A 15,678-nucleotide genomic window follows, 5' to 3' on the forward strand; every position below is an offset into this window, starting at 1 on the left:
TTACAATTGTCACAAGATATCACATTATTTTTACATACAATTACATTATTTTTTACACATTATTTTTACATACAATTGCCCATTTATACTGTTGGGTTTTTACTGGAGCAATCTAGGTAAAGTAAGTTGCTCAAGGGTACAGCAGCAGTGTCCCCCACCTGGGATTGAACCCACAACCCTCCAGTCAAGAGTCCAGAGCCCTAACCACTACTCCACACTGCTGCCCTACTACTCCACACTGTATCACTAAATACACACTGTCAATACATCCACACCAACATACCTATTCACAGCCATACTTATATAGTAGTACTAAAATACTTTTTTTTCCAGTGTCTTCATTAATAAGAAATGACATATTTACCAAATTGCTTCCTAGTGCTATTCTGAGACCTGTTCTGGAAGAGAGCTTGATCCCAGTTGACAGCAGACAGCAGCTTTGCAAAGTTTACTCATCTCTGTCCTGTTGAGCGTTGCTAATGTTCTCTGACACGCAATGATTGTCCGGACAGCAAATGGAGTCTTGCGTTGCATGTTCTAGCTTGTAATTCCATATGTTAACATAACATTATTCAGCAGGTTTCATTTGACTTCATGCAGCAAAATTGGTTAATTGTATAGAGTGATGCAAAACGTTTGGGTTTTTTAGTTGAGTTGAGAATCATTTTGCCAGCCTGCATAGGGCGCTGTAGCCGCAGGCTCTGTTCGCTCTCCACTTTGAGGGAGGTTTTGGAAACTTTCATTTGAAACATCCTGACAGGCTTTGAGGCAAGAAAGAAAACAAAAAATAATGGCTCATAACTTTTCAAAACAAATTAATTTTAAGAAGCAATCGTAGCTGAGTAATTACTGACCCAAAAGAAGATTGCGCAGAGTAGAGCACGGGGCCCACATGCTAAAATAAATACATTTAGAAGCTGCTTTCAGAGATGGCTTAGGTTAGAAAGTCAAATGTTTTTCTTGTCTTTATATTTCGGGGCTGTGTGTCTGTGTGTTTTGTTTCGCTAGAAGGCAGTTTTTTTTGTTTACTGCATGTAGCCTGTGATGTGCATCATGGTGATGTCACTGGATTTGAGATCTTGCCGGGGGGCTCAATAGACCCCCCCCCCTGGGTTATGGCCACACATAAAGCATTCTGGTATGTTTACTACAGAAGGTCATTTGAAAAATAGCCTGCCTTTTGCTTTTCAGTCTTTCTGTGTTGCATCTGTATTCGTGGTATTGGCAAAACCATTCCAGCTGACAGTAAGGCCTCCATATTTACAAATATTTATAAAGATTACAGTCAGTGTAGTAAACCCAACTCTACTGTTTACACTAATACGGTTTGAAAACTAGGCTGTCATATGGTTCTCAAGATCCAAATAGTGTCTGTAAAGGTGAATCTGTACAGTAACAGTGCACCCCAATCTAATGTATAGATTGTAGTGAGGACCATGTGTAACACCCCTTATTAAAGTTTACTATTGTAAAAGCATAGCAAAGTGAAAGCATGTTAAAGGATAGGGAAGCACTGTAAAGCTCAGAGAGGTGTGATAAAGCATATTCAAAAACATGCAATGCATAGTATAACCATAGGAATACCATGCAGATCTACCGGGGTAAACTTTTATAAGAGAAACTGTGCCAGGCTGCTCCCCACAAACTGAAATGTGTATTTCGGTTAAAAAAAAGTGTGACTGGTTAACAAAATACTGTATTAAAATATGAAAAAAAAAATCTGCACGCCCAATATCTTTGTTTTTGAACCAAGTTTCATTTGGTGCAGTTAAAAATTGTTTCCCCCCCCCTTATACATTGGATAAGGGCGTCTGCTAAGAAATAAATAATAATAATAATAATAATAATAATAATAATAATAATAATAATAATACATGCTTTTTACATGCCTCTTTCTCTGATGGATACACTCATTAGACAAGCCATCTGTGGCTATCGTTCTGAAACAAAAGTTGCAAAGGACCCAAGTGGGAAAAGGCAGACAAACCCATCAATCACACAGTCACAGTGGGCACCTTCCCAGTTGGTTTGAGGAAGCTGCTGTCCCTGATCACTGATTTTAGCAAATGGCTTTAGTTTATTCTAAGCGTATGCGTCGGGGTGCTGTAATTCTCCATCTGCTTTTATAGTGGCGTCACACAAGCAATGCCTTGGTTACAGTGTTACAGTGCAGTGAGGCTCTGCCACTGCTTACTGCTGGCAATACAAAATCATTGAAGACGTTTGTATAACGCGTGTGGAAATAAAACATCTAAAAGTTTACCATAGTAAAAGCACAGCAAAGTGTAATCAAGCATCGTGGTAAAGCAGGGGTGGTCAAAGTCGGGCTATTCCACTCCTGGTCTTTGTTCCAACCCTGTTCTTGTTTAATTGAACCAATTAATCTAGACCCTAAAGTAGTTCATTATCTCATGTTACCTGTTAAACCTGGAGTGGAATGGCCCTCCAGGACCGGGATTGGACACCCTTTTGGTAAAGCATAGGTAAGCATGGTAAAGAATAGCGATGTATGGGAAAGCATATTAATGAACATGGCAAACCAGGATAAACTATGGTTAATAACTATTGAAAGAGTGCTGTAATTGTAAATGGTTGAACTAGGGAAAAAGAACCAATCTTTATAAGGATCTGATAATATTTCAGTTGCCCTAAAGCAGGCGTCTCCAACCCTGGTCCTGGAGAGCCCCAATCCAGCATGTTTTATAGGTGTCTTTACATCATCAGTGGCTAAAGGTCTGGAACACCTGTTAATCTTAACTAATTAAGCCAATAATTGGTGCAATTAAGTAACTGAGAGATTGTTTGAAACGAAAACCAGCAGTGTTACTGTCTTTGACTTTCTCGCTGCAGTATATCTGGAAGTTTACCTGTTTATTCAATTGTCACGTATTGGTTAAAATAGCACAGTCTTTCTTTTTACATCAAAGCTGTTAGAATCACTTTCACTTAAAGTCATTTTTCAGTTTCGCCAAACTACGTGGCAATTGTATACCACTATTGATTGCATTCCTCTTCTTCAATCTCGATGAATTTTTTTTCTTAAGAATTCAAGTTTTGATAGATATGAAAAAAGATAGCTTTTTTAAAACTTAGGTGTCAGAATATGTTTTGGTGCAGCTCGATAAATATTTATTGCTTGTGCGTGTGTGTATTTTGTTTTCTCAGAGAGTCAGACAGTGATTTATTCATAGTGAACAGGAGATGTCAGAAAGATAAATTCTGGATGTATTCGTGGCGTCTGCAGGATTGTATTATTGATTTTTTCATAAGAAGGGTTAGTGAGGTGGCAGTCTGCTGGCATTAAGCTCTTCGCATACTGAGGCTTCCAACAAGGCCCTGTTGTTCTTGCTGAGGCTCAGTCAATATTAAGCAGTGTTGACTCGCTGGGGTCTTTACTAAGCATGGAATCTGCAGGGGTTCCACCAGTGGACCTCTGGGGCATGTTTGCTTAGCCTGGGAACCAGAGAAATGTTTTACAATGCAGTACAGTGGAAACCTCTTAAAGATATACTTTGTATCATTTTCATCGGATGCACATTTTATAGTTATGTAACAAGTTAAATTCACTTTGGAAGCTCTTTTCTTTCAGATTGTTATTCTAAATAGTTTTTAACTCTAAGAGTTATTATTTACAGTTGCTCAGTCCGATTTACACTCTAGAAACTCAGGTCTGTAGAGGTTGGCAATAAAAGGGTTAATCCAGGAGTTACCAGGTGCATTGTGGGCGTCTGATTGGCAGCTTGAATAAAATGATATGATATTATTTGTATTCTGCAGGATTCCCTGAGTCAGCTTAGATTATGATTCGCAACGCTTAATAGCTTAATAGACTATTTTCAGTAAGCAGTACTTTCTGTTTTGGGTGAAAAGCAAACGAAAATGCAACTGTTCCTTTTATTAAGATTAATTTATTTGCTGCACAATTATACACCTTGCAGAACCTCATTCTAAAATTTGTCCTCGGGAAATGATTACCCGACAGCCGAAAACAAGGAAGGTTTTATCTGTTAAATATAAAAAGTGTGGGGTAGTATAATAGAGGCAAGATAATGGCATTCACCTTGGTTATCTGTTAAGAAGACACAATACTGCCTCATACACTGTGTGTATCACGTAGCTATATAATATGATTATAATTGCACAGCAGCGCTATAGATGTTCTGTAATGTATGTACCATCGCACCCACAGAAATTGAAGGTCGAATCTCACACATAGAAAACATGACATAGACTTTGGGATTGGAAGCCATAATTATACTGCAGCATCCTCCAGTTCTATTATTATGATTCTAACTAATGACCCTTTCAACCATTCTTAAACATAATGATTATATTAGTAAGTTGTAGATGAATACAGTGAATGGTCTACCAACCCATCTACCACGATTAATATCTAATAATGGGATTTTATCTTGTGGGGTAGTTTACTTATGACAGGCTCATTAACTCCAGATTCATGTCCTGTGTAGCAGGTAGCAGATGCACAGTGAATGTACAAGTTAATACACTGCATGCAAGGGTGTCTCTTGCTGTATACGAGATGTCATCTCATGCAGTTTGAGTGAGAGGGCTGCAAAATGAACCTGAGCTTTTAATAAGAGACGTGTGTGAAATGGCATCTCTTATACCCTACTCAACTCTGGCCCTCGAGATCTTTTCCAGTCCTGGTCTTTATTCCAACCTGGTCCTGAATTAGTTTATTGCCTCTTAGCAGTTACATTAGAACCTGCTTGGAGTAAAAACCTGGATTGGATTCGATCTTGAGGGCCGGAGTTGAGTACCACTGCCCTCCACGTTATAACTGCACTAAACTATGATTAAACATGCAAAGTTGTGCAGCGTGTTCTCTGCATGTCTGCACTTGAAATGTGAAATGCCTGAAGGGTGGCACGCAGTGGTGAGCAAGACCAGAACGACAGGCCCGGCTCACCAAGCAAACACGGTCAGAGCAAGTGGAAAAAAATAAATAAATAAAAGAGAAAATTGCCAGTGCAGCAGTTTGTGACGCACTGTTTCCCACCTAGTTGAATGCAACAAATCCCAAAGATAAATAAAAAAAGTTTACAAAGCACTGCTGCCTCAATGCATGCTGGTAGGAAATACACATTTTTTTTGTTTCTGTCTGAGAAGAAGACTAGCAGCATTGAGATGAATTTGTCTGTGGTTGGCGATGGTCATACAATAGTGGTGGCTGTCAGCCTGCACACATGTTACATACAGTCGTGTGCAAATGTATTAGAACACTTCAAAATTGGTCATGTATGTTCTTTATATGCCTACCTGTGTGAATACCTCCAGGTGTGAGAATTAGTGGTCAGTAGTCAGTGATAAAGAAACAATAGGCACGCTTGTGAAAATGTTAGACCACTTTGTGCTTTAATCAGGCATCTTAAACAACTTCTGAAAAGTCTCGTGCATTTTACCATGTGTGACTGTGTGTTCCTTTTCTCTTACTATTTGAAATTAATTCCACGGGTGGTCTATTAAAGTCATCCATTAAATTGGATAATCACACAGTTTCAGTTACAGTGGTTTGATTTCTTATGCACAACAAATCAAAACAACAGAAGCAATGGGGTGTTCAAATATATTTACACACTACTGTACATCTGTGAGCTATTTTATGGGCAGGGGTACCTCGAATACTGAGGTCAAAGGCCATAGAATGTAGTGTAAAATATATATAATGTAGTAGTGTGGTCTAGTGTACGCTTTATTAAATAATATATCGCATGAGTTTCCTGAACAAATTTCACTTCACAGAACTGCATACTTTTTTATGTTTTATTTTGGTAGACTAGGAGGACTAACAATATCTACAAAGGGGAGTGATGCCCTGGGGACTGGTCATTTTAGTGCCTTGGGATTAAACATTTTGAAATGTGCCCTTTCACTGTTTTTTTAAGGTTTAAAACTCTCCACAGAAAATGTTCTACACAGCTTGCAGCTCAAGCTGTGCTGAAGCTCTGACCTAGTTCATAAAATATCACAAGAAACCTTTTGCTTTGAAAAAGGGGCTTTGTTCTCGGGTGCATTTCTCAACAGAACAATCGTTACCCTCATTTCTGGATTAGGGGTTAAAACATGATTTCTACCCCCTAATGGTTAAACCTGATTTAATTCAAACGTACCTTTAAAAAAACTAAAACCCTGTCGGATTAACATTGAGTAGCTTTATAAATCGAGCGATTTTCTTAAATAATGACTTTGTGTTAAATTGAATCATATTAAAAGGGTAAGGTTTTTTGATTTGTGTAATGAAATGCACACCGATTTCACCTTATTCTGTATGCTTGTGGTGTTTACAGTCATTCCGAGTGGGTCTGAGTTCTGGGCTTTGCCTGGAGAATTCTGCTTGCCGGGGCCAGAAGCCCTGTTCATTCCATTCAAATCATGTGACCATGTAACCTTTCAACTCGCCCCCACCGACTCTCAGTCTGTATATATGTATATAAGTTGGTGGGGCTTGTTAAAAAGTCACATTGTCACCCGATTTGAATGGAATGAGGAAGGCTGTTCAGTGCTGGCAGTTAGGATTCTTCAGACAAGCTCATCTCAAAACAAGATAAAGACAGAGAAGCATAACTCAGAATGGGAGCAAATTCTGGAAAAATAATATTCCGACTACGCCGATGCTGAAAACCAGCATTGCTGGAATGCTGGATTCAATAAGACTTTACATTAAGTGTCTCTAATTACTGTGTATTTACATAGAAGTTACTTAGTAAATACATGTGTACTTACAATGTTATTATGCATAATTACAATATACTTAATGTGTACACTTTTTGCATGATATAACCCTAACCCTATCCCTAAACCTGACTGTAAACTTAAAACCCAACCCTAACCCTAACTCTAACCCTAACCCTTTTCTGATACAGTAGTGTTACTTATGTTGTGCAAAAAGATGCATTAAGTAAATTGTAACTATGCTTAATAACATTGTAATTATGTGTAAGTAAACATGTATTTACTTTGTAACTACTATGTAAATACAAAGTAATTAGAGACAGTGTTAGCGGTTACCCTAGATTCATAATGCTTGAATGCTAACTTCAGAAAACTGTAACCCGCATTGGTTATTTCTGTAAGTTTCACTGGTAGGAGAAGGCTGGTCACATTATCCACCACATTGAGTTAATCTATTTTCATATCTGAAATAACCATTACATGCCACACATTGCCCATCTTTGAAAAGAGGCCATTACAAAAAAAAGCAATTAAACTAGATCATTCCATGCAGTATAGCTATCAGTCAACTGTAACGGAAAATGATGCTATTAATTAGATCATCCACATTTAAAACGATAACAGTAATAAACTCTACCCTAAGGCATATAGTGGGATAAACCACTAGCATAGGGAAACTGCTTTAATACCAGTGTAATACCCTGAATTACCTGACAAGTGGTATATTCTCTGTCATTCACATTCCCCTTATAAAAGTTTTCAATGGCAAATAAAGCACAATTACAGCATGGTGAAGCATAGGTAAGCATTGTAAATAATATTGAGTAGGGTAAAGCATATTAATAAGCATGGCAAACCAGGGTAAACCTTGGTAAATGCATAGCAAATGCAAAATTACTGTGCAAAGTTTTAGATATTTATCTGGTACTTGCACCAGCTTCTGGTAAAGAAAATAATCATAGTCAATGGAAATCCCCCAGCCAAAGGGCTCCCGAATGGCACAAAAGCACTCGCGTAGAGTACAGGATGCTCCCTATAGTCTGGACGTCGCGAGTTCGAGTCCAGGCTATTCCTTTGCCGACCGAGGACAGGAGCTCCCAGGGGGGCGGCGCTCAATTGGCCGAGCGCCGCCCGGGGGGAGTGAGGGTTAGGTCGGCCAGGGTGTTCTCAGCTCACCGCGCACCAGCGACCCCTGTAGTCTGGCCGGGCGTCTGCGGGCTTGCCTGTAAGCTGCCCAGAGCTGCGTTGTCCTCCGACGCTGTAGCTCTGGGTGGCTGCATGGTGAGTCTGCAGTGTGAAAAAAAGCGGTCGGCTGACGGCACACGCTTCAGAGGACAGCGTGTGCTCGTCTTCACCGCTCCCGAGTCAGCGCGGGGGTGGTAGCGGTGAGCTGAGCTAAAATAACTATACAGACATACTGTGCTGGGTATGATCTCAATATCAGCTTCACAGAAACCAAGTCAACAACAACTGCGACACAGCAAGGTCATGAAGGCAAGCAGATTAATATAGCAGCAATTAGGAATCCGCACAATGCAGACTGTCTTCTAAGGCTTTACACAATAGTGTGACCCTTTCTAATTATATCCAAGAAGAAGAATCCCTTGGAACGAACAGAAAATTGCTGCATTCTTTTTTTTCACTTTTCTTGTTTTTTTTTTCTTTTTTTAAATCCGCTGCCACAACGGCAACACGCAATTCTCTTGTCCAATTTCTCAGATTAAATTGTGCCTTGTGTAAAAAGTAAGCCAAGCAAACAGCTAGGCTCCCCTCATCCTTTTCATTCGAATAGAAACCACAGGATCAAAGACAGTCCGCTCATTTGATTCTACCTGTGGGTGTAATTGACTACTTTAATACAGAATATAATAATTGGAATGTCAAGCGTGGTTGCTAGGACGCTGTTTTTAGTTGTGTCTGTGTGTTGCCATGGAGCTCCCGGGGACCAGTCTGTATTGTTGCTGTACACAGTGCCTGGTTATTGTCAAGCCCACATTCATACTTCAGTTTAGTCACCAGCCTACTAGTTCTGTGCATTTTCAAAAGAGGCTTAACTCTTTAGAAGCAATCTCAAGAAGCATTCTCATGTCAGCATTTAAGACCAACTTTTACCATTTGCACATCTGAACTGCAACTTTGATATCGCCTACAATATTTAATAACGGTAGACTTCAATACCTGGCCTAAATGCTGCACAAGTGCAATATTTGTTTGTCCTAAAGGTAATCTGCAGAGGCATTACAGTGCCTTCACAGTTGGTCTGAAAATCCTCGACTGCAGATATAAGTAGATCATCAAACAGTGTGTCTTTCTGTCCAATAGGGCTGTGACGATACACCGATGTCATGGTGCAATGTGTATTGCAATATGCAGGTCATGATATGTAATGGATCTCTATACATGGGATGGTCCTAATGGGCTAGTTGTATGACAAATATTAAGATCAAATATTCATTGAACGAGGGACCATTTTTGTTCAAAGACAGAAATGAAATGAGATAGGGAGAGGGTGTTTCAATACCAACTATTGTATAAAACACCCTTATTTTTCATTCTTCAATGTGCCCCGAGGGAATCATAATTTATTAATGAAGAAAAGGATTCAGATTAAAATAAGGAGTGGCACCTGGACTCCTCTGATTAGGAAATGGTTGCTTCTCTCATTCTGCGGGTTTCGAATACTTATGTTTCTGTATCAAAATGTTCTTTGCTTTATCGTGCAGTGCTGTCCGGTGATCGATGACAAGATGGAGAAAGACACTTTGTGGAAATACTTACTAGAAGTTCAGTATGCAAATAAAATGTGAATTCTTGTTTAAGAACATCTATATTTTAGAGGTGTTCCAGTACCTTCAGATTTAGGACTGCACTGCTGGTCTTAAAGTAATTACTTAGATTACTTATCTGTCTGTATTGTTAAAATAAGGCACCACTCTACATGGCTGGGTGTTGACTGAGACACCTCTAAACCTGTATGGGGTTGCACTCTGCAGCTGACAGAGAAGCGCTGCTAGATGACATCATGCCAGTGCAAGGGAAGAGACTGCTTGGTCAGCTGCTGCTTCCACCATGAAGAATATGTTCATGTTACGCATGCAGAACTTTGGATATGCTAACGTGCACTCGCTCACAGTATTTACTATTTCCTTTTTATTTTGAGAGCCCCCACTCTTACTTATTCATAAACTGTTTGTTTTTTTCTTTTTCCCCTCTTTTTTGTTTTGTTCTGCATTTGACCTTTATGGTTTGATTTAAAAATAATAATTAAAAAAAAAAGTCATCATTATTATTTTTTTAATCCGTAAATAAATAACCAAGACAATATGTCCAATGGCCCCAGACATACATGCTTTGACAGTTGTGTTGTTTTGTATCACAGAGGTGCCGCCCAGTCCGGTGAAGACCCCAGAGATCATGCCGACGGTCACTTCGCCCCGGGAGCGGCGAGACTCTGATCGGTACTGCCAGCTCTGCAACGCCTGGTTCAACAACCCGGGCATGGCACAGCAGCACTACGATGGCAAAAAGCACAAGAAGAACGCAGCACGGGCGGACCTGCTGGAGCAGCTGGGCAAGACAATAGACCTGGGGGAGCTCAAAGGTAACTTTGAAACGCTTTCCATGAAGTGTCTCTAATTACTGTGTATTTACATAGCAGTTACTTAGCAAATACATGTGGACTTACACTTAATTGCAATGTTATTATGCATAGTTACAATGTACTTAACCGGTAAATCTTTTTGAACGATATAACCCTAACTCTATCCCTAACCCTACCCCTAACTCTAAACTCTCAAGCTAGCATCCCATGTTACTCGCCCACCAGGGAACTGGGAGAAGTGTTAACTCATGCATGAATTCATGCCTGCCTTATACATGTGATCAACAAAGGAACATGGAATGAATATGGGTAGTTTAATCCACATGAATTAACAGGGGTTGAATTCAAAATGAATTACTTCAGAACTCAGAGGAAGTGCTTAAGATATCCAGGTCTTATTCCTGTGGGATTCACGCTGGAATTCATTATGAATTTAAAAGAATGCACTAGATTGTTCCTCGCATGCAACACTTTTTTTTCCCCACTAACTCAGCCCTCTCAGAGCTGAAGGCCTCAAGGAATTGGAATGGTAAATATGTGGCTGCCGACAGGATTTCTCTCCTTGCAGGTTGAGGTTTGACAGATCAGCTCGTGGCCTCACCCCAGGGGGAGCCCAGTGTAAGGGCGAAGGGAGGGCAGAGCTTCTTACAATGTTATCTCCAAGGGAACTGGAGCTGTACTGGCTGTGTGCTCTGATGACATTACTGCACTTCAGTGCACTTTACTGATGAAGCCCAATGAATCACACACACCAGCGCATCACTGAGCCTGACATACACGTGTTTCAGGTATTCCTGTCAGTATGAGGACCAATTGCTGAAACAATTTGCAGTGCATTTCTCTAAGACACTGCAAAGGGAGTGCAGTGTGCTAACCCTGCAATAGTTCTGTATCACACTAAGGGGATTCAGAATGGTTGGAGAAGGGCAGCTATAATGATATTTATTTATTATTATTTATTTCTTAGCAGACGCCCTTATCCAGGGAGACTTACAATCGCAAGCAAATACAAATACATTCAAGTGTTACAATATAAGTCATACAATAAGAACAAGAAATACAATAATTCTCAAGTGTGACAAACCACAATTCAATAATACAGCAGATAATAGTGAAAGTTACATCAGGATATGATTAAATAGTGATAGTTACATCAGGATATGATTAAGTACAAAATACTACAGATTAAACACTTGGCAGATTACAATATTCTGAGGTACAGGATTAAATGCAGTAAAATAGGGGGCAGATAAGAGCAAAATAAAGCATATTTAAATGAAGGGTGATAGTGTCCCAGGATACAACAGAGGAGTTCTACAGGTGCTGTTTGAAGAGGTGAGTCTTAAGGAGGCGCCATTGGTAGAATGATACCGCAGTGGTAACATTTAAAAACAAATGTAAACCACAAATCACAGCAGGTTTTACGCTAAACAAATATGCATTTCTCAAAAATCACAGATTTTTTTTACAGTTTTTTCCACCAGTCAGGCGGTTGGATCATTGGTTCAAAGATCACACAGTTTTGTTGTGATGTGCCATAACAAAAGCTTTAGGATTCTCAAAATCCATCAGTTGAGCTAAGCATCCTCCTCTCCAGCCTCCACCTCCCCAGCATCCACCTCCCCAGCCTCCTCCTCCCCAGCCTCCTCCTCCCCAGCCTCCACCTCCCCAGCCTCCTCCTCCCCAGCCTCCTCCTCCCAAGCCTCTTCCTCCCCAGCCTCCTCCTCCCCAGCCTCCTCCTCCCCAGCCTCCTGCTCCCCAGCCTTCACCTGCTTTTTGGCTTTGTCTAACGGGGAGGGCAGCTATCCTGCACCCCTGCCCATGGCTTCCCTACGGCCAGCCTCTCCACTTATTTACGAGCTAATTTATGGGCAAGAATGGTAAATTGGATGTAAATAAATATTTACTGGCTTAATCAACCACATTCTTACCTTTTGATTCCATTTTCATTTGTCTCCAGATCACTGTGCACACGAAGTACAAACACACACACGCACACACACACACACACAGATCTCTTAAAGATTGCTATTTTGTGAAGGAAGCATGTACTAATAATTGGTACAAGCACTTACAACCGCTTTCAAGGTGGTACATGTACAAAACAATCTATATATAATGTATACACTAGCAATCATGACAATAGAAAAATCATAGTCGTGTCTACATGAGTGTTTTCATTGGTTTCATTGATGCTTGCTGCTGCTTTAAATTGGCACAGACAGTCAATGGTTCATACTGTTAGGCTGCAATCGAAGAGCCAAAAACAATATCCACTGGTCCTGCTTTCTCGATCTGAAAATCATTAACATTTCAAAGGAGAAGCTTCTAAGACTGGAGGGTTGGGGTTGGGGTTAGGGTTAAAAGTGTCCAATTTCAGTAGATTTGTTCCCTGCTTTATGTTGACCTTCATATTTAAACTGGTAAGCAATTCCTTTTTGGTATTGTTGGCTTTAAAATGCTTTATGCGTGTAGCAATATCTTCTTTTTTTTTTTTTACTTGGAAATAATAATTACGACAGAGCGATCGAGATTGAATTTTCTTTATTGCATTTGTTTTTCAATAAACCAAGCTGTAGAAATGCGAATAGTCCTACAAAAAAAAAATACAATTCAATTGTAAAGGAGAGCAGTCAAGGCCTTATTGCACAAGTTATTGTGTCATGTTTAGTATAACATTGTACTAGTGTATAATAAATGCAGTTCTTGTGCAGGAGGTATTAGGACCCCTTGTGAGGTCCTAATATCTGTCAATGTATGGTGTGGTGGCATGAGAAATAGGCTTCACTTTCCTCAATGTGAAAAGAAAGCCATTGCCCGCAGTGGATAGAAGAAACACCCCATTTGTTTAGTGTTGCATTTCCTGATGTATTTCTTACATAAATATTTAAAAATACCAGCTTCTGCTTTTGCTGCCCTCTCGGACTGGAATAAACTACCCACAGAACTCAGATCCACAGTGCCACTTTCATTTCGAGATTGCTGTTTGATCACTTGAACCAGCCTTGTGATGTGAAGTGAATACAAGAATACCTGGATCGTGACACTGTGTGCTTACTGCATGCTTGTGTGTACCTGTAACTTGCTCCTGCCTTCCTCCTGGGACGTCTTTTGTAAACTAGCTGTTTTTAGCTCTTTGGCTTTTCCAGTGAATACGATTTTCCATTTTAAATAAATAATACATCCATTAGGGTCAGGCGTGCTTTAAACCTCTTTTAAACAGGGGTCCCCAAGTGGCTTGCCTGGTAAAAGCACAGCTGCATGGTATGCAGGGTGAGTCATGGTCAGGGGAGCACGTCCTGGTTTTGTAAAGTCGCCGGTCTTTGCTGGGGATTCCGGAGGGAGCATCGCATTGGCTCTGGTGCTCCCTTGGGTCAGAGACTATTTCTCCTCAGGACTCTACAGCAGTCCCTACTGGCCAGGCGCCTAGTGAGCGGACACCTGCAGGGCTGGCCTTTGTCCTCCAGAAGGCGGTAACTCGCTGACATCTGCTCTCGAGTTCCTGGGTGTAGAAGAGGAAGCTGGCTCGGTCGTGGGATCGGAGGACGCCCGCTGAACCTTATGTTGGACATTCTAAATTGGGAAGAATTTTGGCACTCCTAAATTAAAAAAAAAAAATTAAAATCTATTTTAAACAGTCGCCAGAATGCTGTCTCTCAGAAAATGATGTCATTGCTTTAATTCTGTTATTAACTATTGGCCTCATTATTGTGCCCCATGGTAATGATTAAGCTGTGAAAGTGTGACTGTTTGATTATTAGAATCAATAAAGGAAACTTGTTAAATTCTTCTTCAATCCTTGTTGTGTGCGCTCCTTCACACACGCAGACATCATTTCGTTTCCTTACACCAAGTCGTTCTTTTAAGATATTTTCAGCTCTTTTAAAAAACAGTCCTGCATACAATCTCATGCAGTACATGGATGCACCCCATACATAAGCACATGCACCTGCTTGTTATATACCAAATGGGTACCTGCAAGGGAGGACGTTGCCGAGGTGGAAACCATTCAAAAGCAAGTGTAGAAAGATTCCTGGCTAATTGGATACACTTCTAGATATTAAGACCAGCATTGAGGGCTTAATTAAGCAATCCGTTCAAAATAAATGAGTAAATTGTTTAATGAAATAATGCACTCCCTTCCTTGCTTTGCCTAGGCTTCCTTGAGACACAGCCGGCGCGGTGGCAGTCATGCACCCAGTCTCCAACTGTTTCTGTCAATCACACCCCATAAATACCGCATGTAAACAGCAATTACGCGAAGGGCTCGGATATTAAGACAGATGCCATTAAAAGCAGATGTGCCGGGGGTGGTTTGATTGTCGCAGCAGGATTTCACCACTGCTGCCGTTTCATCTCAAGTAAGGCAACTGCAGGAACAAAAAAAATGCTGTACTTGTCGGTACATAGCTAACCCCTCGGGCAGCATCGCCAGGAACGCCTGCATTAACAGTTGATTGAATTAACTTATTAGGTATCAAGTCCACACATATTAATTAGCATTAATATCGAGTTGGATGTTCTGTAGTTCTATTCAATTGTTAATTTTAAAGTGGAGTTCAGGGACGGAAGCTAGGGCTCCTCTCCTCCTATTTTTCTCCTGCCTATCAAAGCTATCTTCCTGTTTAAACCACTTTAAATCTTTGATCTCTCTTGCGTTTTGCTTTTTCCTCCTCCTCCTCCCTCCTCCTCCTTTATATTTCAGTTGCCGCGTTGCCTCTGCACCGGTCTCCTCTACGGGGGGTTAGTGAGTCTCACTTCCCCGGGCCTCGAGTCAGCCGCAGCTACTCATGCCTTCATTAAAAGGGGGGGTCCTCACCGCAGCGGGTCAGAGGGGACCACCGGCCACACTGTTCTTTCGCAGCTCATGCGCTTTTTCTTGTCTCACCCGGAGACTCTGTTGTTTCTCTCTCACTGTACCAGTAAGAGCTGTACTCATCTACGATCCTTAAATATTAAAACCAAATACTAACGAACTCTATCTTTCAGATACCCCTGCGGGCGCACTCCAGTGCCTGGCCTTGGAGGACCCGCCTCACCTCTTTGAGGGCGGCTCCTGGAGACAGGGGTTCTCTTTCCTTCCTTCTTTCCAGGTTATGAAACTTTCCATCCTCTGGGGGCATGGCCCGGTCCGCAAGGCAGCGCCTCCAAGGATTCTCTGCAGAGTCCGAGGATTTCTATGTTTTTCAGGGGGTCCCCGGGGCCCATGAGGCAGACCTCCACAGTACGAGGTTCTTGTGGTGTAGTCCGGACCCCGTCCTTTGCCGTGGCCCGCAGGCCACTAACAGTTCAAAACAAACACTAACCCATATTCTTCACGCAGCCCTACTCCCACCCGTGAACTAAACAGTGGCGGACCTAAATGCTGCTATCATCTAAATAAA

General features: G+C 41.0%; 1 protein-coding gene across 2 annotated transcripts in view; it reads left to right on the top strand.

The window, feature by feature from the left end:
• Nucleotides 1-15,678, top strand: part of LOC117968928 (zinc finger matrin-type protein 4-like) — an 85,813-nt gene that overhangs the window by 49,819 nt on the left and 20,316 nt on the right. For both annotated transcript variants that reach the window (XM_059008620.1, XM_059008621.1), the window contains exon 5: nucleotides 10,073-10,294. In XM_059008620.1, the coding sequence (XP_058864603.1) occupies nucleotides 10,073-10,294 (222 nt within the window). The remainder of the gene's footprint in view (nucleotides 1-10,072; nucleotides 10,295-15,678) is intronic.

Source organism: Acipenser ruthenus, chromosome 37, assembly GCF_902713425.1.
Source record: "Acipenser ruthenus chromosome 37, fAciRut3.2 maternal haplotype, whole genome shotgun sequence".
NCBI classification, from domain to species: Eukaryota; Metazoa; Chordata; class Actinopteri; order Acipenseriformes; family Acipenseridae; genus Acipenser; species Acipenser ruthenus.